At 37.2% G+C, this 25865-nt stretch overlaps 1 protein-coding gene across 1 annotated transcript in view; it reads left to right on the top strand.

Moving 5' to 3' along the window:
* LOC145259082 (coiled-coil domain-containing protein 24-like) overlaps window positions 1-25865 on the top strand; it is a 56650-nt gene that overhangs the window by 19876 nt on the left and 10909 nt on the right. The window contains exon 5 of the mRNA XM_080116718.1: window positions 16153-16243. Coding sequence (XP_079972844.1) covers window positions 16153-16243 — 91 coding nt within the window. The remainder of the gene's footprint in view (window positions 1-16152; window positions 16244-25865) is intronic.

Below are 25865 nucleotides of genomic sequence, written 5' to 3'. Positions count from 1 at the left end.
CAAGTTTTGGAGTGACAAGTTTTAGAGGGACAAGTTTTGGAGTGGCAAGTTTTGGAGTGGCAAGTTTTAGAGTGACAAGTTTTAGAGTTGCAAGTTTTGGAATGACAAGTTTTGGAGTGACAAGTTTTAGAGTGACAAGTTTTAGAGAAGCAAGTTTAAGAGTGGCAAGTTTTGGAGTGACAAGTTTTGGAGTGGCAAGTTTTAGAGAAGCAAGTTTAAGAGTGGCAAGTTTTGGAGTGACAAGTTTTGGAGTGACAAGTTTTGGAGTGACAAGTTTTAGAGGGACAAGTTTTGGAGTGGCAAGTTTTAGAGGGGCAAGTTTTAGAGTGACAAGTTTTAGAGTGGCAAGTTTTGGAGTGACAAGTTTTGGAGTGACAAGTTTTGGAGTGACAAGTTTTGGAGTGACAAGTTTTGGAGTGACAAGTTTTAGAGGGGCAAGTTTTGGAGTGACAAGTTTTGGAGTGGCAAGTTTTAGAGTGACAAGTTTAAGAGTGACAAGTTTTAGAGTGACAAGTTTTAGAGTGGCAAGTTTTAGAGAAGCAAGTTTAAGAGTGACAAGTTTTGGAGTGGCAAGTTTTGGAGTGACAAGTTTTAGAGTGACAAGTTTTAGAGTGACAAGTTTTAGAGTGGCAAGTTTTAGAGAAGCAAGTTTTGGAGTGACAAGTTTTGGAGTGACAAGTTTTAGAGAAGCAAGTTTTAGAGTGACAAGTTTTGGAGTTGCAAGTTTTAGAGTGACAAGTTTTAGAGTGGCAAGTTTTAGAGAAGCAAGTTTAAGAGTGACAAGTTTTGGAGTGACAAGTTTTGGAGTGACAAGTTTTAGAGGGGCAAGTTTTGGAGTGGCAAGTTTTAGAGGGGCAAGTTTTAGAGTGACAAGTTTTAGAGTGGCAAGTTTTGGAGTGACAAGTTTTGGAGTGACAAGTTTTGGAGTGACAAGTTTTGGAGTGACAAGTTTTGGAGTGACAAGTTTTAGAGGGGCAAGTTTTGGAGTGAAAAGTTTTGGAGTGGCAAGTTTTAGAGTGACAAGTTTTAGAGTGGCAAGTTTTAGAGAAGCAAGTTTAAGAGTGACAAGTTTTGGAGTGACAAGTTTTGGAGTGACAAGTTTTGGAGTGACAAGTTTTAGAGGGACAAGTTTTGGAGTGGCAAGTTTTAGAGGGGCAAGTTTTAGAGTGACAAGTTTTAGAGTGGCAAGTTTTGGAGTGACAAGTTTTGGAGTGACAAGTTTTGGAGTGACAAGTTTTGGAGTGACAAGTTTTGGAGTGACAAGTTTTAGAGGGACAAGTTTTGGAGTGGCAAGTTTTGGAGTGGCAAGTTTTAGAGTGACAAGTTTTAGAGTGGCAAGTTTTGGAATGACAAGTTTTGGAGTGACAAGTTTTAGAGTGACAAGTTTTAGAGAAGCAAGTTTAAGAGTGGCAAGTTTTGGAGTGACAAGTTTTGGAGTGGCAAGTTTTAGAGAAGCAAGTTTAAGAGTGGCAAGTTTTGGAGTGACAAGTTTTGGAGTGACAAGTTTTGGAGTGACAAGTTTTAGAGGGACAAGTTTTGGAGTGGCAAGTTTTAGAGGGGCAAGTTTTAGAGTGACAAGTTTTAGAGTGGCAAGTTTTGGAGTGACAAGTTTTGGAGTGACAAGTTTTGGAGTGACAAGTTTTGGAGTGACAAGTTTTGGAGTGACAAGTTTTAGAGGGGCAAGTTTTGGAGTGACAAGTTTTGGAGTGGCAAGTTTTAGAGTGACAAGTTTAAGAGTGACAAGTTTTAGAGTGACAAGTTTTAGAGTGGCAAGTTTTAGAGAAGCAAGTTTAAGAGTGACAAGTTTTGGAGTGGCAAGTTTTGGAGTGACAAGTTTTAGAGTGACAAGTTTTAGAGTGACAAGTTTTAGAGGGGCAAGTTTTGGAGTGGCAAGTTTTGGAGTGACAAGTTTTGGAGTGACAAGTTTTAGAGAAGCAAGTTTTAGAGTGACAAGTTTTGGAGTTGCAAGTTTTAGAGTGACAAGTTTTAGAGTGGCAAGTTTTAGAGAAGCAAGTTTAAGAGTGACAAGTTTTGGAGTGACAAGTTTTGGAGTGACAAGTTTTAGAGGGGCAAGTTTTGGAGTGGCAAGTTTTAGAGGGGCAAGTTTTAGAGTGACAAGTTTTAGAGTGGCAAGTTTTGGAGTGACAAGTTTTGGAGTGACAAGTTTTGGAGTGACAAGTTTTGGAGTGACAAGTTTTGGAGTGACAAGTTTTAGAGGGGCAAGTTTTGGAGTGAAAAGTTTTGGAGTGACAAGTTTTAGAGTGGCAAGTTTTAGAGAAGCAAGTTTTAGAGTGACAAGTTTTGGAGTGGCAAGTTTTAGAGTGACAAGTTTTAGAGTGGCAAGTTTTAGAGAAGCAAGTTTTAGTGTGACAAGATTTAGAGTGACAAGTTTTGGAGTGGCAAGTTTTAGAGAAGCAAGTTTTAGAGTGGCAAGTTTTAGAGAAGCAAGTTTAAGTGTGACAAGATTTAGAGTGACAAGTTTTGGAGTGACAAGTTTTAGAGAAGCAAGTTTTAGAGAAGCAAGTTTTAGTGTGACAAGATTTAGAGTGACAAGTTTCAGAGTGACAAGTTTTAGAGTGACAAGTTTTAGAGTGACAAGTTTTAGTGTGACAAGATTTAGAGTGACAAGTTTTGGAGTGACAAGTTTTAGAGAAGCAAGTTTTAGAGAAGCAAGTTTTAGTGTGACAAGATTTAGAGTGACAAGTTTTAGAGTGACAAGTTTTGGAGTGGCAAGTTTTAGAGTGACAAGTTTTTGAGTGGCAAGTTTTAGAGAAGCAAGTTTAAGAGTGACAAGTTTTGGAGTGACAAGTTTTGGAGTGACAAGTTTTAGAGGGGCAAGTTTTGGAGTGGCAAGTTTTAGAGGGGCAAGTTTTAGAGTGACAAGTTTTAGAGTGGCAAGTTTTGGAGTGACAAGTTTTGGAGTGACAAGTTTTGGAGTGACAAGTTTTGGAGTGACAAGTTTTGGAGTGACAAGTTTTAGAGGGGCAAGTTTTGGAGTGACAAGTTTTGGAGTGGCAAGTTTTAGAGTGACAAGTTTTAGAGTGGCAAGTTTTAGAGAAGCAAGTTTTAGAGTGACAAGTTTTGGAGTTGCAAGTTTTAAAGTGACAAGTTTTAGAGTTACAAGTTTTTGAGTGACAAGTTTTAGAGAAGCAAGTTTTAGAGTGACAAGTTTTAGAGTGACAAGTTTTTGAGTGACAAGTTTTAGAGAAGCAAGTTTAAGAGTGACAAGTTTTGGAGTGACAAGTTTTGGAGTGACAAGTTTTAGAGTGGCAAGTTTTGGAGTGACAAGTTTTTGAGTGACAAGTTTTGGAGTGACAAGTTTTGGAGTGACAAGTTTTGGAGTGACAAGTTTTGGAGTGACAAGTTTTGGAGTGACAAGTTTTAGAGGGGCAAGTTTTGGAGTGACAAGTTTTGGAGTGGCAAGTTTTAGAGTGACAAGTTTTAGAGTGGCAAGTTTTAGAGAAGCAAGTTTTAGAGTGACAAGTTTTGGAGTTGCAAGTTTTAGAGTGACAAGTTTTAGAGTGACAAGTTTTGGAGTGACAAGTTTTGGAGTGACAAGTTTTGGAGTTGCAAGTTTTAGAGTGACAAGTTTTGGAGTTGCAAGTTTTAGAGTGACAAGTTTTAGAGTGACAAGTTTTTGAGTGACAAGTTTTAGAGAAGCAAGTTTAAGAGTGACAAGTTTTGGAGTGACAAGTTTTGGAGTGACAAGTTTTAGAGGGGCAAGTTTTGGAGTGGCAAGTTTTAGAGGGGCAAGTTTTAGAGTGACAAGTTTTAGAGTGGCAAGTTTTGGAGTGACAAGTTTTGGAGTGACAAGTTTTGGAGTGACAAGTTTTGGAGTGACAAGTTTTGGAGTGACAAGTTTTGGAGTGACAAGTTTTAGAGGGGCAAGTTTTGGAGTGACAAGTTTTGGAGTGGCAAGTTTTAGAGTGACGAGTTTTAGAGTGGCAAGTTTTAGAGAAGCAAGTTTTAGAGTGACAAGTTTTGGAGTGGCAAGTTTTAGAGTGACAAGTTTTAGAGTGGCAAGTTTTAGAGAAGCAAGTTTTAGTGTGACAAGATTTAGAGTGACAAGTTTTGGAGTGGCAAGTTTAAGAGTGACAAGTTTTAGAGTGGCAAGTTTTAGAGAAGCAAGTTTTAGTGTGACAATATTTAGAGTGACAAGTTTTGGAGTGACAAGTTTTAGAGAAGCAAGTTTTAGAGAAGAAAGTTTTAGTGTGACAAGATTTAGAGTGACAAGTTTCAGAGTGACAAGTTTTAGAGTGACAAGTTTTAGAGTGACAAGTTTTAGTGTGACAAGATTTAGAGTGACAAGTTTTGGAGTGACAAGTTTTAGAGAAGCAAGTTTTAGAGAAGCAAGTTTTAGTGTGACAAGATTTAGAGTGACAAGTTTTAGAGTGACAAGTTTTGGAGTGGCAAGTTTTAGAGTGACAAGTTTTTGAGTGGCAAGTTTTAGAGAAGCAAGTTTAAGAGTGACAAGTTTTGGAGTGACAAGTTTTGGAGTGACAAGTTTTAGAGGGGCAAGTTTTAGAGTGACAAGTTTTAGAGTGGCAAGTTTTAGAGAAGCAAGTTTTAGAGTGACAAGTTTTGGAGTTGCAAGTTTTAGAGTGACAAGTTTTAGAGTGGCAAGTTTTAGAGAAGCAAGTTTAAGAGTGACAAGTTTTGGAGTGACAAGTTTTGGAGTGACAAGTTTTAGAGGGGCAAGTTTTAGAGTGACAAGTTTTAGAGTGGCAAGTTTTAGAGTGACAAGTTTTGGAGTGACAAGTTTTGGAGTGACAAGTTTTGGAGTGACAAGTTTTGGAGGGACAAGTTTTGGAGTGACAAGTTTTTGAGTGACAAGTTTTGGAGTGACAAGTTTTGGAGTGACAAGTTTTTGAGTGGCAAGTTTTGGAGTGACAAGTTTTGGAGTGACAAGTTTTGGAGTGACAAGTTTTAGAGTGACAAGTTTTGGAGTGACAAGTTTTGGAGTGACAAGTTTTGGAGTGACAAGTTTTGGAGTGACAAGTTTTGGAGTGACAAGTTTTGGAGTGACAAGTTTTGGAGTGACAAGTTTTTGAGTGGCAAGTTTTAGAGAAGCAAGTTTAAGAGTGACAAGTTTTGGAGTGACAAGTTTTGGAGTGGCAAGTTTTAGAGGGGCAAGTTTTAGAGTGACAAGTTTTAGAGTGGCAAGTTTTGGAGTGACAAGTTTTGGAGTGACAAGTTTTGGAGTGACAAGTTTTGGAGTGACAAGTTTTGGAGTGACAAGTTTTGGAGTGACAAGTTTTGGAGTGACAAGTTTTGGAGTGACAAGTTTTGGAGTGACAAGTTTTAGAGTGGCAAGTTTTGGAGTGACAAGTTTTTGAGTGACAAGTTTTGGAGTGACAAGTTTTGGAGTGACAAGTTTTGGAGTGACAAGTTTTGGAGTGACAAGTTTTGGAGTGACAAGTTTTAGAGGGGCAAGTTTTGGAGTGACAAGTTTTGGAGTGGCAAGTTTTAGAGTGACAAGTTTTAGAGTGGCAAGTTTTAGAGAAGCAAGTTTTAGAGTGACAAGTTTTGGAGTTGCAAGTTTTAGAGTGACAAGTTTTAGAGTGACAAGTTTTGGAGTGACAAGTTTTGGAGTGACAAGTTTTGGAGTTGCAAGTTTTAGAGTGACAAGTTTTGGAGTTGCAAGTTTTAGAGTGACAAGTTTTAGAGTGACAAGTTTTTGAGTGACAAGTTTTAGAGAAGCAAGTTTAAGAGTGACAAGTTTTGGAGTGACAAGTTTTGGAGTGACAAGTTTTAGAGGGGCAAGTTTTGGAGTGGCAAGTTTTAGAGGGGCAAGTTTTAGAGTGACAAGTTTTAGAGTGGCAAGTTTTGGAGTGACAAGTTTTGGAGTGACAAGTTTTGGAGTGACAAGTTTTGGAGTGACAAGTTTTGGAGTGACAAGTTTTGGAGTGACAAGTTTTGGAGTGACAAGTTTTAGAGGGGCAAGTTTTGGAGTGACAAGTTTTGGAGTGGCAAGTTTTAGAGTGACAAGTTTTAGAGTGGCAAGTTTTAGAGAAGCAAGTTTTAGAGTGACAAGTTTTGGAGTGGCAAGTTTTAGAGTGACAAGTTTTAGAGTGGCAAGTTTTAGAGAAGCAAGTTTTAGTGTGACAAGATTTAGAGTGACAAGTTTTGGAGTGGCAAGTTTAAGAGTGACAAGTTTTAGAGTGGCAAGTTTTAGAGAAGCAAGTTTTAGTGTGACAATATTTAGAGTGACAAGTTTTGGAGTGACAAGTTTTAGAGAAGCAAGTTTTAGAGAAGAAAGTTTTAGTGTGACAAGATTTAGAGTGACAAGTTTCAGAGTGACAAGTTTTAGAGTGACAAGTTTTAGAGTGACAAGTTTTAGTGTGACAAGATTTAGAGTGACAAGTTTTGGAGTGACAAGTTTTAGAGAAGCAAGTTTTAGAGAAGCAAGTTTTAGTGTGACAAGATTTAGAGTGACAAGTTTTAGAGTGACAAGTTTTGGAGTGGCAAGTTTTAGAGTGACAAGTTTTTGAGTGGCAAGTTTTAGAGAAGCAAGTTTAAGAGTGACAAGTTTTGGAGTGACAAGTTTTGGAGTGACAAGTTTTAGAGGGGCAAGTTTTAGAGTGACAAGTTTTAGAGTGGCAAGTTTTAGAGAAGCAAGTTTTAGAGTGACAAGTTTTGGAGTTGCAAGTTTTAGAGTGACAAGTTTTAGAGTGGCAAGTTTTAGAGAAGCAAGTTTAAGAGTGACAAGTTTTGGAGTGACAAGTTTTGGAGTGACAAGTTTTAGAGGGGCAAGTTTTAGAGTGACAAGTTTTAGAGTGGCAAGTTTTAGAGTGACAAGTTTTGGAGTGACAAGTTTTGGAGTGACAAGTTTTGGAGTGACAAGTTTTGGAGGGACAAGTTTTGGAGTGACAAGTTTTTGAGTGACAAGTTTTGGAGTGACAAGTTTTGGAGTGACAAGTTTTTGAGTGGCAAGTTTTGGAGTGACAAGTTTTGGAGTGACAAGTTTTGGAGTGACAAGTTTTAGAGTGACAAGTTTTGGAGTGACAAGTTTTGGAGTGACAAGTTTTGGAGTGACAAGTTTTGGAGTGACAAGTTTTGGAGTGACAAGTTTTGGAGTGACAAGTTTTGGAGTGACAAGTTTTTGAGTGGCAAGTTTTAGAGAAGCAAGTTTAAGAGTGACAAGTTTTGGAGTGACAAGTTTTGGAGTGGCAAGTTTTAGAGGGGCAAGTTTTAGAGTGACAAGTTTTAGAGTGGCAAGTTTTGGAGTGACAAGTTTTGGAGTGACAAGTTTTGGAGTGACAAGTTTTGGAGTGACAAGTTTTGGAGTGACAAGTTTTGGAGTGACAAGTTTTAGAGGGGCAAGTTTTGGAGTGACAAGTTTTGGAGTGGCAAGTTTTAGAGTGACAAGTTTTAGAGTGGCAAGTTTTGGAGTGACAAGTTTTGGAGTGACAAGTTTTGGAGTGACAAGTTTTGGAGTGACAAGTTTTGGAGTGACAAGTTTTAGAGGGGCAAGTTTTGGAGTGACAAGTTTTGGAGTGGCAAGTTTTAGAGTGACAAGTTTTAGAGTGGCAAGTTTTAGAGAAGCAAGTTTTAGAGTGACAAGTTTTGGAGTGGCAAGTTTTAGAGTGACAAGTTTTAGAGTGGCAAGTTTTAGAGAAGCAAGTTTTAGTGTGACAAGATTTAGAGTGACAAGTTTTGGAGTGGCAAGTTTTAGAGTGACAAGTTTTAGAGTGGCAAGTTTTAGAGAAGCAAGTTTTAGTGTGACAATATTTAGAGTGACAAGTTTTGGAGTGACAAGTTTTAGAGAAGCAAGTTTTAGAGAAGAAAGTTTTAGTGTGACAAGATTTAGAGTGACAAGTTTCAGAGTGACAAGTTTTGGAGTGACAAGTTTTAGAGTGACAAGTTTTAGTGTGACAAGATTTAGAGTGACAAGTTTTGGAGTGACAAGTTTTAGAGAAGCAAGTTTTAGAGAAGCAAGTTTTAGTGTGACAAGATTTAGAGTGACAAGTTTTAGAGTGACAAGTTTTGGAGTGGCAAGTTTTAGAGTGACAAGTTTTTGAGTGGCAAGTTTTAGAGAAGCAAGTTTAAGAGTGACAAGTTTTGGAGTGACAAGTTTTGGAGTGACAAGTTTTAGAGGGGCAAGTTTTAGAGTGACAAGTTTTAGAGTGGCAAGTTTTAGAGAAGCAAGTTTTAGAGTGACAAGTTTTGGAGTTGCAAGTTTTAGAGTGACAAGTTTTAGAGTGGCAAGTTTTAGAGAAGCAAGTTTAAGAGTGACAAGTTTTGGAGTGACAAGTTTTGGAGTGACAAGTTTTAGAGGGGCAAGTTTTAGAGTGACAAGTTTTAGAGTGGCAAGTTTTAGAGTGACAAGTTTTGGAGTGACAAGTTTTGGAGTGACAAGTTTTGGAGTGACAAGTTTTGGAGGGACAAGTTTTGGAGTGACAAGTTTTTGAGTGACAAGTTTTGGAGTGACAAGTTTTGGAGTGACAAGTTTTTGAGTGGCAAGTTTTGGAGTGACAAGTTTTGGAGTGACAAGTTTTGGAGTGACAAGTTTTAGAGTGACAAGTTTTGGAGTGACAAGTTTTGGAGTGACAAGTTTTGGAGTGACAAGTTTTGGAGTGACAAGTTTTGGAGTGACAAGTTTTGGAGTGACAAGTTTTGGAGTGACAAGTTTTTGAGTGGCAAGTTTTAGAGAAGCAAGTTTAAGAGTGACAAGTTTTGGAGTGACAAGTTTTGGAGTGGCAAGTTTTAGAGGGGCAAGTTTTAGAGTGACAAGTTTTAGAGTGGCAAGTTTTGGAGTGACAAGTTTTGGAGTGACAAGTTTTGGAGTGACAAGTTTTGGAGTGACAAGTTTTGGAGTGACAAGTTTTGGAGTGACAAGTTTTAGAGGGGCAAGTTTTGGAGTGACAAGTTTTGGAGTGGCAAGTTTTAGAGTGACAAGTTTTAGAATGACAAGTTTTAGAGAAGCAAGTTTTAGAGTGACAAGTTTTGGAGTTGCAAGTTTTAGAGTGACAAGTTTTAGAGTGGCAAGTTTTAGAGAAGCAAGTTTAAGAGTGACAAGTTTTGGAGTGACAAGTTTTGGAGTGACAAGTTTTAGAGGGGCAAGTTTTGGAGTGGAAAGTTTTAGAGGGGCAAGTTTTAGAGTGACAAGTTTTAGAGTGGCAAGTTTTGGAGTGACAAGTTTTGGAGTGACAAGTTTTGGAGTGACAAGTTTTGGAGTGACAAGTTTTGGAGTGACAAGTTTTGGAGTGACAAGTTTTAGAGGGGCAAGTTTTGGAGTGACAAGTTTTGGAGTGGCAAGTTTTAGAGTGACAAGTTTTAGAGTGGCAAGTTTTAGAGAAGCAAGTTTAAGAGTGACAAGTTTTGGAGTGACAAGTTTTGGAGTGACAAGTTTTGGAGTGACAAGTTTTGGAGTGACAAGTTTTGGAGTGACAAGTTTTAGAGGGGCAAGTTTTGGAGTGACAAGTTTTGGAGTGGCAAGTTTTAGAGTGACAAGTTTTAGAGTGGCAAGTTTTAGAGAAGCAAGTTTTAGAGTGACAAGTTTTGGAGTGGCAAGTTTTAGAGTGACAAGTTTTAGAGTGGCAAGTTTTAGAGAAGCAAGTTTAAGAGTGACAAGTTTTGGAGTGACAAGTTTTGGAGTGACAAGTTTTGGAGTGACAAGTTTTAGAGGGGCAAGTTTTGGAGTGGCAAGTTTTAGAGTGACAAGTTTTAGAGTGGCAAGTTTTAGAGAAGCAAGTTTAAGAGTGACAAGTTTTGGAGTGACAAGTTTTGGAGTGACAAGTTTTGGAGTGGCAAGTTTTAGAGTGACAAGTTTTAGAGTGGCAAGTTTTAGAGAAGCAAGTTTTAGAGTGACAAGTTTTGGAGTGGCAAGTTTTAGAGTGACAAGTTTTAGAGTGGCAAGTTTTAGAGAAGCAAGTTTAAGAGTGACAAGTTTTGGAGTGACAAGTTTTGGAGTGACAAGTTTTAGAGGGGCAAGTTTTGGAGTGGCAAGTTTTAGAGTGACAAGTTTTAGAGTGGCAAGTTTTAGAGAAGCAAGTTTTAGAGTGACAAGTTTTGGAGTGACAAGTTTTGGAGTGACAAGTTTTAGAGTGACAAGTTCTGGAGTGACAAGTTTTGGAGTGGCAAGTTTTAGTGTGACAAGTTTTAGAGTGACAAGTTTTGGAGTGGTAAATTTTAGAGTGACAAGTTTTAGAGTGGCAAGTTTTAGAGAAGCAAGTTTTAGAGTGACAAGTTTTAGAGTGACAAGTTTTGGAGTGACAAGTTTTAGAGTGACAAGTTTTGGAGTGGCAAGTTTTAGTGTGACAAGTTTTAGAGTGACAAGTTTTGGAGTGGTAAATTTTAGAGTGACAAGTTTTAGAGTGGCAAGTTTTAGAGTGACAAGTTTTAGTGTGACAAGTTTTAGAGTGGCAAGTTTTGGGGTGGTAAATTTTAGAGTGACAAGTTTTGGAGTGGCAAGTTTTAGTGTGACAAGTTTTAGAGTGACAAGCTTTGGAGTGACAAGTTTTTGAGTGACAAGTTTTAGAGTGGCAAGTTTTAGAGTGACAAGTTTTAGAGTGACAAGTTTTTGAGTGACAAGTTTTTGAGTGACAAGTTTTAGAGTGGCAAGTTTTAGAGTGACAAGTTTTGGAGTGGTAAATTTTAGAGTGACAAGTTTTAGAGTGGCAAGTTTTAGAGTGACAAGTTTTGGAGTGACAAGTTTTAGAGTGACAATTTTTTGAGTGGCAAGTTTTAGTGTGACAAGTATTAGAGTGACAAGTTTTGGAGTGGTAAATTTTAGAGTGACAAGTTTTAGAGTGGCAAGTTTAAGAGTGGCAAGTTTTAGAGTGACAAGTTTTGGAGTGACAAGTTTTAGAGTGACAAGTTTTGGGGTGGTAAATTTTAGAGTGACAAGTTTTAGAGTGGCAAGTTTTAGAGTGGCAAGTTTTAGAGTGGCAAGTTTAAGAGTGACAAGTTTTAGAGTGACAAGTTTTGGAGTGGCAAGTTTTAGAGTGACAAGTTTTAGTGTGACAAGTTTTAGAGTGGCAAGTTTTGGGGTGGTAAATTTTAGAGTGACAAGTTTTGGAGTGGCAAGTTTTAGTGTGACAAGTTTTAGAGTGACAAGCTTTGGAGTGACAAGTTTTTGAGTGACAAGTTTTAGAGTGGCAAGTTTTAGAGTGACAAGTTTTAGAGTGACAAGTTTTTGAGTGACAAGTTTTTGAGTGACAAGTTTTAGAGTGGCAAGTTTTAGAGTGACAAGTTTTGGAGTGGTAAATTTTAGAGTGACAAGTTTTAGAGTGGCAAGTTTTAGAGTGACAAGTTTTGGAGTGACAAGTTTTAGAGTGACAATTTTTTGAGTGGCAAGTTTTAGTGTGACAAGTTTTAGAGTGACAAGTTTTGGAGTGGTAAATTTTAGAGTGACAAGTTTTAGAGTGGCAAGTTTTAGAGTGACAAGTTTTAGTGTGACAAGTTTTAGAGTGGCAAGTTTTGGGGTGGTAAATTTTAGAGTGACAAGTTTTGGAGTGGCAAGTTTTAGTGTGACAAGTTTTAGAGTGACAAGCTTTGGAGTGACAAGTTTTTGAGTGACAAGTTTTAGAGTGGCAAGTTTTAGAGTGACAAGTTTTAGAGTGACAAGTTTTTGAGTGACAAGTTTTTGAGTGACAAGTTTTAGAGTGGCAAGTTTTAGAGTGACAAGTTTTGGAGTGGTAAATTTTAGAGTGACAAGTTTTAGAGTGGCAAGTTTTAGAGTGACAAGTTTTGGAGTGACAAGTTTTAGAGTGACAATTTTTTGAGTGGCAAGTTTTAGTGTAACAAGTATTAGAGTGACAAGTTTTGGAGTGGTAAATTTTAGAGTGACAAGTTTTAGAGTGGCAAGTTTAAGAGTGGCAAGTTTTAGAGTGACAAGTTTTGGAGTGACAAGTTTTAGAGTGACAAGTTTTGGAGTGGCAAGTTTTAGTGTGACAAGTTTTAGAGTGACAAGTTTTGGAGTGGTAAATTTTAGAGTGACAAGTTTTAGAGTGGCAAGTTTTAGAGTGACAAGTTTTAGTGTGACAAGTTTTAGAGTGGCAAGTTTTGGGGTGGTAAATTTTAGAGTGACAAGTTTTGGAGTGGCAAGTTTTAGTGTGACAAGTTTTAGAGTGACAAGCTTTGGAGTGACAAGTTTTTGAGTGGCAAGTTTTAGAGTGGCAAGTTTTAGAGTGACAAGTTTTGGAGTGGCAAGTTTTAGAGTGGCAAGTTTTAGAGTGGCAGGATTACAAGTTTTGGAGTGGCAAGTTTTAGAGTGACAAGCTTTGGAGTGACAAATTTTTGAGTGACAAGTTTTGGAGTGGCAGAATTACAAGTTTTGGAGTGGCAAGTTTTGGAGTGGCAAATTTTGCAGTGGAAAGTTTTAGAGTGACAAGTTTTGGAGTTGCAGAATTACAGGTTTTGGAGTTACAAATGTTGGAATTGCAAGTTTTGGAGTTGTGACTTTTGGAGAGGCGAGTTTTCAAGTGGTGAGTTTTTGAGTTGCAAGTTTTGAGAGTAGGGTGTCGAATTTAACCCCAGAAATTGTTAAAAAGTGTAGAATAGTTAACACTTGACTATGTAACCACTTCCGGTGCAGATGCAGATACAGAGTTTTCTGCTACGTTCTCTCTCCACCAATTATACTGAAGTATTTGCTGTATTTATTTCTTTCCCATCGTGAGAAATGTGACACAAGGGTCATAAAGTGGGATTGAAAAGTCAGCGACTCTAAAGAAGGGGCACTCTAACCCTGCAAAAGATGCCTGTACAACATTCCACAGCAGAGGCTCTTCAAACGATTAGCAAGAAGCTAACTCCTTCTCAAGGACAGAAGACAACACCTGAGAGGGTGGACCTCCTAGAACTGTACAGAACCAGTATTACATCTGTAAAATGTTTTTGACTCCTAATGGGGGTATGAGACGAATGGATTCGCCAATCCTTTTTATAATCAACGGCTGTGCTAAACAACCAATGAAAACGTTTCAAAATTATAAAAATTGTTGAATTTTGGATTCAATCAGTTCGCCGTTAACTACGCCACGGACCACATTTGATTCTTGGCCGCCATCTTGGTTACTGATCTGAACTACGCCGCCATCTTTGTTCAACACAGTGTCTCAAAACTTTACAGGTTAACTACACCATGGAATGCATTTGATTCTTGGCCGCCATCTTGGTTACTGACCTGAACTACGCTGCCATCTTTGTTCAACACAATGTCTCAAAACTTAACAAGATCACAATCAACAAGGAACAGGTCATTGCAGGAATGGTCGAATCGTTATTGATTTTGCGGGTGAGAAAAAATCTCCAGCAGTATTTATAAAAATGTTATCTTCAAGACTGAATAAGCAAATGTACAGTTTAATAGTTTTCCACTTTCCATTTTCAAGAACAATTTTCTGCAAAAGTTTGATGCTTTCCCTGCCAAAAAATCTGTTTGAGGATGATCGTCACCGGAACTACAACTACCTCGTGAAAGATAAAGGGAGTTTTTTTTTATCAAGGTTTATTCCTCTAGATCAGCCGTATTCTGTCTACACCCAAATGTACTAACAGCATCACATCGTAAAGGGTGTCACAGTTTGCAATGCAGTGAAATCAGTATGAAGAAACTAACTACAATGTAACTGCACGCTAGTGATTTGAGACGTATCATATAGTGATTTGAGATGTATCATATAGTGATTTGAGATGTATCATATAGTGATTTGAGACATATAATTATAGTGATTTGAGATGTATCATATAGTGATTTGAGATGTATCATATAGTGATTTGAGACGTATCATATAGTGATTTGAGACGTATTCTATAGTGATTTGAGATGTATCATATAGTGATTTGAGACATATCATATAGTGATTTGAGACGTATTATATAGTGATTTGAGATGTATCATATAGTGATTTGAGATGTATCATATAGTGATTTGAAATGTATTATATAGTGATTTGAGGCATATCATATAGTGATTTGAGACATATTATGTAGTGATTTGAGATGTATCATATAGTGATTTGAGATGTATCATTTAGTGATTTAAGACGTATTATATAGTGATTTGAGACGTATCATATAGTTATTTGAAATGTATCATTTAGTGATTTGAGACGTATCATATAGTGATTTGAGATGTATCATATAGTGATTTGAGATGTATCATATAGTTATTTGTGATGTATGATATAGTGATTTGAGACATATCATATAGTGATTTGAGATGTATCATATAGTGATTTGAGATGTATCATATAGTTATTTGAGATGTATCATATAGTGATTTGAGACATATCATATAGTGATTTGAGATGTATCATATAGTGATTTGAGATGTATCATATAGTGATTCGAGATGTATGATATAGTGATTTGAGACATATCATATAGTGATTTGAGACGTATTATATAGTGATTTGAGATGTATCATATACTTATTTGAGACATATCATATAGTGATTTGAGATGTATAATATAGTGATTTGAGACATATCATATAGTGATTTGAGACGTATTCTTTAGTGATTTGAGATGTATCATATAGTGATTTGAGACGTATCATATAGTGATTTGAGACGTATTATATAGTGATTTGAGATGTATCATAAAGTGATTTGAGATGTATCATATAGTGATTCTAGATGTATCATATAGTGATTTGAGATGTATCATATAGTGATTCTAAATGTATCATATAGTTATTTGAGATGTATCATATAGTGATTTGAGACATATCATATAGTGATTTGAGACGTATTATATAGTGATTTGAGATGTATCATATAGTTATTTGAGACGTATCATATAGTGATTTGAGATGTATCATATAGTGATTTGAGACGTATCATATAGTGATTTGAGACATATCATATAGTGATTTGAGATGTATCATATAATGATTTGAGACTTATCATATAGTGATTTGAGATGTATCATATAGTGATTTGAAATGTATTATATAGTGATTTTAGATGTATCATATAGTTATTTGAGACGTATCATATAGTGATTTGAGACGTATTATATAGTGATTTGAGATGTATCATATAGTGATTCTTGATGTATCATATAGTTATTTGAGATGTATCATATAGTGATTTAAGATGTGTAATATAGTGATTTGAGATGTATCATATAGTGATTTAAGATGTATCATATAGTGATTTGAGACGTATGTAGTCATTTGAGATGTATCATATAGTGATTTGAGACGAATCATATAGTGATTTGAGACGTATCATATAGTGATTTGAGACATATCATATTGTGATTTGAGATGTATCATATAGTGATTTGAGATGTATCATATAGTGATTTGAGACGTATCATATAGTGATTTGAGATGTATCATATAGTGATTTGAGACGTATCATATAGTGATTTGAGATGTATCATATAGTGATTTGAGATGTATCATTTAGTGATTTGAGACGTATCATATAGTGATTTGAGACGTATCATATAGTGATTTGAGATGCATCATATAGTGATTTGAGACGTATCATATAGTGATTTGAGACATATCATATAGTGATTTGAGATGTATCATATAATGATTTGAGACTTATCATATAGTGATTTGAGATGTATCATGTAGTAATTTGGTGCAAGGACACAAGTTTTCTTCCATCTTGCATATGATACTACCCCTTTGCATGGACTGTCAGGGTAAAGCAAGGGAGATGATGGCTTAATCCTATCAGGGTGAATGCTGTTGCAACAACAACAACAATATAGGCCAGAGTTAAGTCCCTTGGAAATCTCATTAACATAATTAACATGAGATTTGCTAGCAACTCAGTTAACTTCATGTAGAAAAAATAGAAAAACACAAATTACTTACCTTACCATTAACGCTAAGTCCAAGTGGATAGCCCTCTCTATTCAAACAAAAACACTTAAAAAAACTACATGTTGTTCTTTATGTTTTGATAAAACAGTTTTCGACAACATAACATTCTGAAATTGAAAACATCTTACAATTTCCACACTTTAAAAGTATGCTAATTGGTAGAGAATTTAATTCTAGTGCGTTTACTATAAATTACTTATTTTTATTTTTGTGATTGTTAACTATTTTGGACATTATCCTGAAGTAAGTTTGCGTTTCATTAAAATGCAATAGTTTATGTTTGTTTTTGTTTTTTACCTTTGGAAACATTTTTTTTTATCGTAATTTTTGTTTTTATCGAAATTTTTTTTTTCCAGGAGATTTCACAGGAAGTAGTCGGCCCTCATCCTCATTATCTTTATCGAGTGATGGACAATATAATTCTCTATCTTCTCCATCCACTGGCAGGTAAGTTGTTTTTTTTTTATTACATTTTCACCCCAAACAAGGCACATTGCCACTTTGATGTAGGGGGTTACTATCAGGGACATAAGCTACAGGGGTACTATGTAGGGAGTTGGGCAGCAAGATGTTGCTTCATGTTACACTTGAACTTCTGCATGTCAGTACAGTTGGGGAAGCAGGGACCTGGAAGGGAATTCCAAAGTCTAGCGGTTCTGGGGAAGAAACTACTGGAGTAGAAGGTTCTCTTACATCTAGGGACCTCTACTGTGAAGGGGTAGGATTTAGCTGCTTGTCAGGTTTGTCAGGGGTATTTATGTCGAGGGGATACAAGTGCTTGCAGTTCATCAGAGCATTCACCATTAAAATACTTGTAGAACAGGCAGAAGGATGCACCATTTCATTGATGGGACAGAGGCTGAAGCTTATATGACAGTTCAGGACCTATCAGGTTGGCGACTCTCTTTTGAACCTTGTCTTGGAGCGAGAGACTAATAGCAGATGCACCAGCCCAAATATGACAACACTACTCCATACATGGGCGAATGGTGGCCTTATAGAGGTACAGGATACTTTCGGGCGTTAGTAGCTTTCTAGCATGCTAGAGAGAACCTACCTTCTTCGCAGCGGTCCTGGTAATACTCTCAATGTTCCAAGTCATGTTTCCTGTGAATGTTAAGCCGAGCAGTTTAAGAGATACACTTCCAGATAAAGAGGCTTTGGCCATTGCTATTGGTGGTAGAGAAGGTTTCTTGTAATTATTGAAGGAAACAAGTTTAGTTCCAGGAAACAAGTCATAGTTGCGGCATTCATCTTGGGTCGGTTATGCCGTCTCCTTCCAACAAGTCTACTATGACCAGTTTTTTTCTAATTTTATTATTTATTTTTTTTTTATCTCTATATAAATAAAATGAACTCATTTTTTCCCGTCGGATTTTGACCTTAATAGGATTAAAAATCAAGGTATTTCATGCAAATATAATATGCACAAACGGCAGAACAATATCTGAGGTGTGTTATAGGCTTATTATTTCTCAAATTCCTCGATAATCTTAGATTTCTATACTTTTTCTGCTGAGAAGTCACGGCCAAAATCGGTTAAGATCAATGGAAGTGGTAAAATATTTTCTCTCTAATAAATTCCTCCTCCCCCTGCCACCACTTAACACCGTTTGGGGATCGTTCACAAGGAACAGTTGAGAAGAGAACACCGGTTTGGCTTCGTAGTTCTTTCATGTGAAGTTATTTAAAATCACTAAACTAAGCTGCAGTGCTCTGTGGCGTAGTAGTTAGCATGCTGGACAATTCACATTATATTTTCACGTTCGCGCCGACCTACCATAGTCGTTTTTTTTTTGTTTTTTTTTTTCCTAAACAACTGGAATGGACTTTTCTTGGTGGCCGAACTGTTAACGTTGCAGATGTTTTTTTTGTTTTTTTTTCTTTTTTTTTTCACACTTTATTTTCCTACTTTTACTCATGACTCCGGGTTTGATCCTTCCTACTTACCTACCATAACATTTTTTAACCCCCCCCCCGTCCCGGAAACAAACACTCGGGCAACGCCAGGTACCCCCGCTAGTATTTAATATTCTTTTATTATGTGCTTTAATTATTATCTTAATTTTCACTTTCAATACAATGCTCTAGGTTATCTCCCTTTCAAATGTATTTAAAAAGCAATTTTTATGTTTATTATGTTTGTTTTTGTTAAAGCAATTTTTTATGTTTTTTTTTTTTTTACATAGGCATCACCACATTATCAAGGCCAAGAGGCCACTCAAGGATAAGGGTTAAAGAGTGTACAGTAGAAATTGGACATTATAGTAATCATTAGTAATGAAAATTTGGTAAATTTGATAACTTATATGGAACGGCTCATCAAGAACTTATTTATGTTAGACTTGAAGACAACCATATTGTAGTCAGCCGGAAAGCAGGAAAACGGAAGGCAATTCTACAGGCATGCAGTTCTAAGAAAGAAGCTTTGTTCATGGAATCTACGTTTAGGTTTAGGCACAGATAAAGAGTGGGGGGAATTATTGATAGTGTTTACAGCTAGACGAGTGTTTCTTGTGAAAGTTTGGCGAGGGGGGACCATAGATTGAAGCTCATTCGAACACTTTCCATGAAAATAACGATACATCAGAGACAAACTCGCAACATCTGTGAGATAGAGGTTGCAAGGAGGAGAAAAGGACATCTCCTACGAGGCTACGAAGTCTATTTTGAACTCTATCAAGGCAGGACAAGTCCTTTCTAGCAGCTCCTGCCCAGATGTGGCAACAGTATTCCATCCTTGAACGTACCTGGCTCTTATATAGATAGAGAATAGCATCAGCAGTGAGATATTTACCGGATCGATAGAAAGATCCCACCATTTTTCCAGCGGCCTTGGCAACAGATTTGATGTACATGTTCCATTTAAGATCAGGAGTAATGGTCAAGCCCAGAAGCTTGTCAAAACTTGAGGCCTCCTGAAGACGAGAGCCATTCATTTCAATTGATGCCAGATGTGGATCAGAATGTTGATGATGTAAAGAGAGAAGCTTGGTTTTAGATGCATTAAAAGTAACCAGCCACTCCTTTCCCCATTGTACTATGTGCTCAAGATCAGAGGAGAGAGAATTGGAGAGAACTTGGTCGTTTACTGTCTTGGATGTGCTACCATAAATGGTAGTGTCGTCAGCATAAATGTCTACAAATGATGTAAGGATGTGATTTGGAAGATCATTAATGTAGATCAGGAAAAGAGTTGGGCCCAGGATGGACCCCTGAGGGACAACGGCATTAATAATGTGAGCTTCTGATTTTTGCCTCTCAACTACTACTCTTATGAACCTATCAGAAAGAAATGATTTAATAATTGAGAAGACATTTCCAGCTATACCATAGCTAGCGATCTTATGAAGTAAACCTTTATGCCATACCCTATCAAAGGCTTTAGATATGTCAAGAGCAATTGCCCTAGAAAGATTGCCACTGTCGAGAGATTTGCTAATCCTATGCGATATAACTGTAAGCACATCTGCTGTAGATCTAGCAGAACGGAAACCATATTGAGTGTCACTAAGAAGGTTATTTTTGTTGAGATGGTTGATTACTTCTGTATTTAACACAGATTCTAGCAACTTACTCATGACGCACAGGAGACTTATTGGCCTGTACTGAGAGGGGGATGAGCGATCACCTGAATTCTTAAATACAGGGCATACTGATGAAATTTTCCAGGGAGATGGGAAACTATTCTCCTTAAGACAACGTTTAAACAGTTTTGTAAGTATGGGTGCTAGTTCAGGTTGAAGTTTTTTGAGTACTATAATTGGAATACCGTCAGGGCCAGTTGCTTTACTGGAATCAAGGTTTTTGATTAGCTTGGCAACATCACGTACAGATATACGTATATCACATAGCGTGTTTTCTGATACAGGAGGAAATATTGGGGGTTGGCGGCCTTGGTCGCAAAGGGTAGAATTAGCTGCAAAGTTCTTGACAAAGAGTTTGGCTTTGTCTGATGCTGACGAGATTACCTCAGGTCCATTGATAATAGTTGGGATGGAGCACACGCTTCTGTTCAGGATTCTGTTTGCTATTTGCCAAAACTGGTGGGAACCAAGCCGCTGCTCAGCTACTTTGGACTTAACAGATTGAGCATACAACTCTCTTGCGTTCTTTAAAAAAATTTTTTTTTTCACTTTCAATACAAATAGGGAGAAAATGTTTGCTTAAAAGGGTTTAAAGCAATTTTTTATGTTTAGGTAAAAAAAAATGTTTTTTTATCAATATTATATTTTTTCTGCTGACTAAAGTTTCTTCCTGCATGAAAAATTTGTTATTATATTTTCTTTTATTTATTTTTTTCTCTTCTTTAATATTCTATTATGTGCTTTAATTCTCATCTTAGTTTTCTGCCATGTTAAAGAAGAAATCACAGATCTTGACCCACACACATTCACACACACACACACACACACACACACACACACACACACACACAACACACAAACCTTGCCTTAACACACAAGCATGCACTGACACACACATACACACACATCAAAAAAAGAAAGAAACTCATAAAAACCCATAAAAATATTCACCAAATAGACTCAATGCCCCCTCGCCCACTAAATGGACTTAACTCTAACTGATTGAACTCTTAACCAGCGCACCGACGACTGGTGACAAAACGTCTGAGATTGACATTTCTCTGAAAAACACAATCAGTGTTGGCAGAGATAAAGAAATTCCAAACCTTTGATTAAAAAAAAACAACATTATATAAAAATATCTGAAGAGAGCTGAACAAGGCTTGAAACACGTTATAAAAATATTTTAAATATAAAAAAATGATAAAAGTCTGAAAAACCTACAATTGTTGATGGCTACATTCTTTTAAATATATATATAAATAAAAAAATAAAAATATGAAAGGACAGGTTAAAACAGAAAACATAACACCAAAAGATGGAGGAAGTGAGGAAGCATGGCTGTGGAAATCTTTTTACCCGAATACGATGTCCAGCATGTTAAAAATATACCTTTTGTTGTAAAAATCTAATGGATAAACATCTGAAGAAGTTGGTGGGGACAGGATATTTTTATGGAAACATAAATCGTAAAATTGCCACTCATTAATGAAACAGCTGTAATGGAAAAATCCAGGAAATAAGCGAAGGTTATAAAAAAGAAAACGTGAGTCTTTGAATTTTCAACAAAACTTTACACTATATATATATATATATATATATATAACTGAAATGAACATTATATATATATATATATATATATATATATATATATATATATATATATATATATATATATAGTGTAAAGTTTTGTTGAAAATTCAAAGACTCACGTATCCAAAATGTTGGTAAAAGTGGAGGTTCCAAATATAAAAGATCCAAGACATCCCGTTAATATAAGATGTTCCAAAGAAACCCAAAAAGCAGAATTTTGTGTAATGGGTTCAAAGAGAAAAAGTGAGTTTAAAGTATTTTTATTAAAAAAAAAAATGAGAATTATCGCATGGTGACAAAATGGAGAGTTTTATATGTACATATAATATATATAAATATATATATAGTAGTAAGTTATAAAAAATATATATGGCAATTAAGCTACACAGAATAATCCGCATTTCATTCATGCTAGGATTTATCAGGTTATGCAAAGAGTTGTGGTTGTCTCGTGTTTTTATCTCCACACATTCTATTGAATTTTTAGTTAGCCAATCAGCTTTCTAGTTTCCACTGCTTCCTTCCTAATCAGCCAATGGACAGGCACTTACAGAACAAAGGCCCAGTTGACCTTATGTTGAACCCTTCCTTTGTGTGTGCTTTTTTAGTGGGAAGTGTAGGCATCTAAATATCTTAACTATTTTAAAACTAGGTGTACTTAAACGTGTTTTTTTTAATATATATATTATGTTAGTTTATACATATATATATATATATATATATATATATATATATATATATATATATATATATATAGAGAGAGAGAGAGAGAGAGAGAGAGAGAGAGATAGATAGATAGATAGATAGATAGATAGATAGATTTTTTTTTTTTTACATGGGGGTCACCTCTTATCAAGGCCTGAAGGCCACTCAGGGATAAGGGTTATTGCGTGTACAGTAATCAATGAGATAGTATTGTAGTAATCATTAGTATTGGGGGTTTTGATAGAGTGTCTTACTTAAGGGGGCGGTTTGTCAGGAGTTTGTTTATGTTGGACTTGAAGACGTTCAAGTTGTAGTCAGGTGGGAAACAGGCAAGCGGCAGAGAGTTCCACTGGCGTGCAGTTCTAAGAAAGAAGTTTTGCTCATGGAATCTACGTTTGGATTTAGGCACAGATAAAGAGTGGGGAAAATTATTGACAGTAGTTTCAGCCAGACGGGTGTTTCTCATGAAAGATTGGCGAGGCGGGACGAGAGATTGGAGCTCAGACGAGCATCTGCCATGGAAATAACGATAAAACAAAGACAGGCTCGCAACGTCTCTCTTGTGGGAGAGAGGTTGTAGGGAAGAGAAGAGAAAAGGTCATCCCCCACTAAACCATAAAGGCTATTTTGTACTCTGTCAAGGCAGGATAGGCTGTTTTTAGCAGCTCCTGCCCAGATGTGGCAGCAGTACTCCATCCTTGGACGTACTTGGCTTTTATACAGATAGAGAATTGCATCAGTAGTGAGATATCTTCTGGAGCGGTAGAAGGATCCCACCATTTTCCCAGCGTCCCTGGCAACAGATTTGATGTACGTGTTCCATTTCAGATCAGGAGTAAAGGTCAAACCCAGAAGCTTGTCAAAACATAGGGCCTTCCCAAGACGAGAGCCATCTATTTCAATTGATGCCAGATAGGGATCCGAGCGTTGATGATGTAAAGATAGAAGCTTGGTTTTGGATGAATTAAAAGTGACCAGCCACCTCTTCCCCCATTGTACCACGCGCTCAAGATCAGAGGAGAGAGAATTAGAGAGAACTTTGTCATTTACGGCCTTTGATGTGTTGCCGTAGATGGTCGTGTCATCAGCATAGATGTCAATGAATGATTTAATTATGTGTTTTGGGAGGTCATTGATGTAGATCAGGAAGAGAGATGAGCCCAGGATGGATCCCTGAGGGACTCCAGCATTAATACTGTGGGCCTCTGATTTCTGCTCATCAACCACTTCTCTTATGAACCTATCAGAAATGATTTAATGATTGAGAAAACATTTCCAGTAATACCGTAGCTAGAAATCTTGTGCAGTAGGTCCTTATGCCATACCTTATCGAAGGCCTTCGATATGTCAAGAGCAATTGCCCTGGAAAGGAAACCTTTGTCAAGAGATTCACTAATCCTATGTGATATAACCGTTAGCACATCTGCTGTAGATCTTGCAGAGCGGAAACCATATTGCATGTTACTAAGAAGGTTGTTTCTGTTCAGGTGGTTGATTACTTTTTTATTTAATATGGATTCCAACAACTTACTCATGACACAGAGGAGACTTATTGGTCTGTACTGAGAGGGAGATGACTTTTCACCTGAATTCTTAAATACAGGGCATACTGATGAGGTTTTCCAGGGTGTTGGAAAGCACTTCTCCTTAAGGCAATGCTTAAACAGTTTTGTAAGTATGGGGCAAGTTCTGGTTGGATCTTTTTCAGCACTATAACTGGAATGCCGTCAGGGCCAGTTGCTTTACTGAAATCAAGGTTCTTTATTAGCTTGGCGACCTCACGCACAGATATTTGTATTTTGCATAGTGTGTTGTCTGTTATAGGAGGAAATACAGGGAGTTGATGGTCATTGTCGCATAGGGTAGAATTAGCTGCAAAGTTCTTGGCAAATAGTCTGGCCTTGTCTGATGCTGACGAGATTACCTCAGGTCCATTGATGATAGTTGGGATAGAATGCATGCTTCTGTTCAAGGTCATGTTTGCTATTTGCCAGAACTGGTGGGAACTAAGCCACTGCTCAGCTACTTTGGATTTAACAGACTGAGCATATAGCTCTCTTGCATGTTTTATTACTCTTTTACAGTGGTTGCTGGCAGTCCTGAAAGCAGCTTTTATTTTTTTTAAACACAGTGGTCACCACTTATCAAGGCCTGGAAGCCACTCAGGGATAAGGGTTATTGCAAGTACATTACGTTAGTGTGGAGATTTGATGAAGTGTTTACTTAAGGGGGCGGTTCATTAGGAATTTGTAAATGTTGGACTTGAACACATCCAAGTTGTAGTCAGGTAGGAAGCAGGCAGATGGAACAGAGTTCCACAGGCGTGCAGTTCTAAGAAAGAAGCTTTGTTCATGGAATCCACGTTTTGATTTAGGCACAGATAAAGAGTGGGGGAAATTTTTCACAGTGGATTCAGCTAGACGGGTGTTTTTCGTGAAAGATTGGCGAGGGGGGACCAGAGATTGGAGCTCAACGAGCACCTGCCATGGAAATAACGATAAAAAAAGGATAGGCTCACAACGTCTCTTCTGTGAGAGAGAGGTTGCAGGGTAGAGAAAAGGGCATCCCCCACTAAGCCACGAAGTCTATTTTGTACTCTGTCAAGGCAGGATAGGCTGTTTTTAGCAGCTCCTGCCCAGATATGGCAGCAGTATTTTAGTCTCAGTACATCTATTACGTTTGTAGCTATGGAAAAAGTGATTTCTGTGCGCGATGGCAGCAGCACATTCAGGGGAGAACCATGGCTGGCTGTTAGTTGTTTGTTGGAATTTTTTGGATGGTATGAATCGATCTATGCCTACAATCAACCATTCGGTCAGGTCTGATACTATAGAGGACACATTCTTTTTTTAACATGGAATGCAGAGGTAGGTCAGATATGAAAGTACGGAAGCTGTCCCAGTCAGCCAGAGAGTATCGATATACAGTACGGCGGAGAGATAGATTTAAATAGAATATGCGGAAATTTCTCAAAAGCTCTTTCAGCTATCATCTCATCAGAACAGAAGATTTAATCTATAAATACAGCGTTTAAAAGGGACTAAAACAATGAGGGAGAGAAAAACCAAGGGAGAAAAGGGGCCAAAGTTCCAAAGAAAAAACGATTAAAAGAAATATGTAATCTGAAATTGCGTTTAAAAGCGATTAAAACTAAACCTTGGCACAGCGGGGGAGGGGGGATGGGGGGAATGGGGGGGGGAGGTCAAAGTTCCCCAAAGAGAAATTATGTTTCCGTTGTCTCCTTTTGCCGACATAAAGAAGGCTTTCGAACTGCAATAGAGACAGACTCCAAAATCTTTAAATGATTTTTGGAATCTGCTTTGTGTAGCACCTCGAACCACTCCATTTTATATTTATCAGCACAGCATGGATTGTCAACCAAATGCTAGCCAATAGCAGAGTCCAAGGCTATGAAAGGAGGAAGACTACCAGATCCTACCCTCCCCTGTCTGATTTTAGATGGAACGTGCTAGTTTATACAAGTTAGCAAATGCAAAGATGTTCGTCTAACTTAACCAGCATCTGTTTATTATACAAACACTATTGGTTAAATATGTGCATACCTGTTTCAGTGGACTCCCAATTCAAAGAGACCACTTCATCAGACCAAAGAAGAGGCGAGATTGAAACGAGAGTCAAGATTACATTTTTTTTATAAAATATATTCGGGTGTGGTTTACACTCTGAAAGAAAGTGGAGTGTTAGAGTTGTGAATGTGAGCTGTAGAGGTTTTGGAGGGAAGGAGTAGGGGGATGGTGCAGGAAGAGGAAGAGGTGGTCAAGCTATTGTAGCAGAGAGGTATTGGTGTTATTTCAACTTGACGGTTGTTTATTGGCCTATGTTTTCGCTTTGATCTGAAGTAATATTGTACTCTAGTTGCTGTTACTTCCCTATCTTAAGTCTTTATGGTTGTTTTTCTTTTCTAGTGGCGACTTCATTATCCACCTATTTTATTGATAAGCTCTATTTATTGATTTTATTCCTCGCTTTTTTATCCCTTCATTTTTTTTTTCTCATTTTTAAGTTATTCATTTATTTGTTTATTTATAAAATGTATATGATCAAAGTAACAGTCAGTGAAAAAATATACAGGCTTATTTATAGGATTTAAATGAAGTTATATTTTCCACTTTACCACAGCGTCTTAAGTAATTGCACAGGCAAAACATGTAAAGAAAAAGCAA

Source organism: Euprymna scolopes, chromosome 34 (genome assembly GCF_053919585.1).
Source record: "Euprymna scolopes isolate OS-2025 chromosome 34, ASM5391958v1, whole genome shotgun sequence".
In the NCBI taxonomy this organism is placed as follows: domain Eukaryota; kingdom Metazoa; phylum Mollusca; class Cephalopoda; order Sepiida; family Sepiolidae; genus Euprymna; species Euprymna scolopes.
Note: the sequence above shows the minus strand (reverse complement) of the source record. Positions and strands in the feature narration are given on the sequence as shown.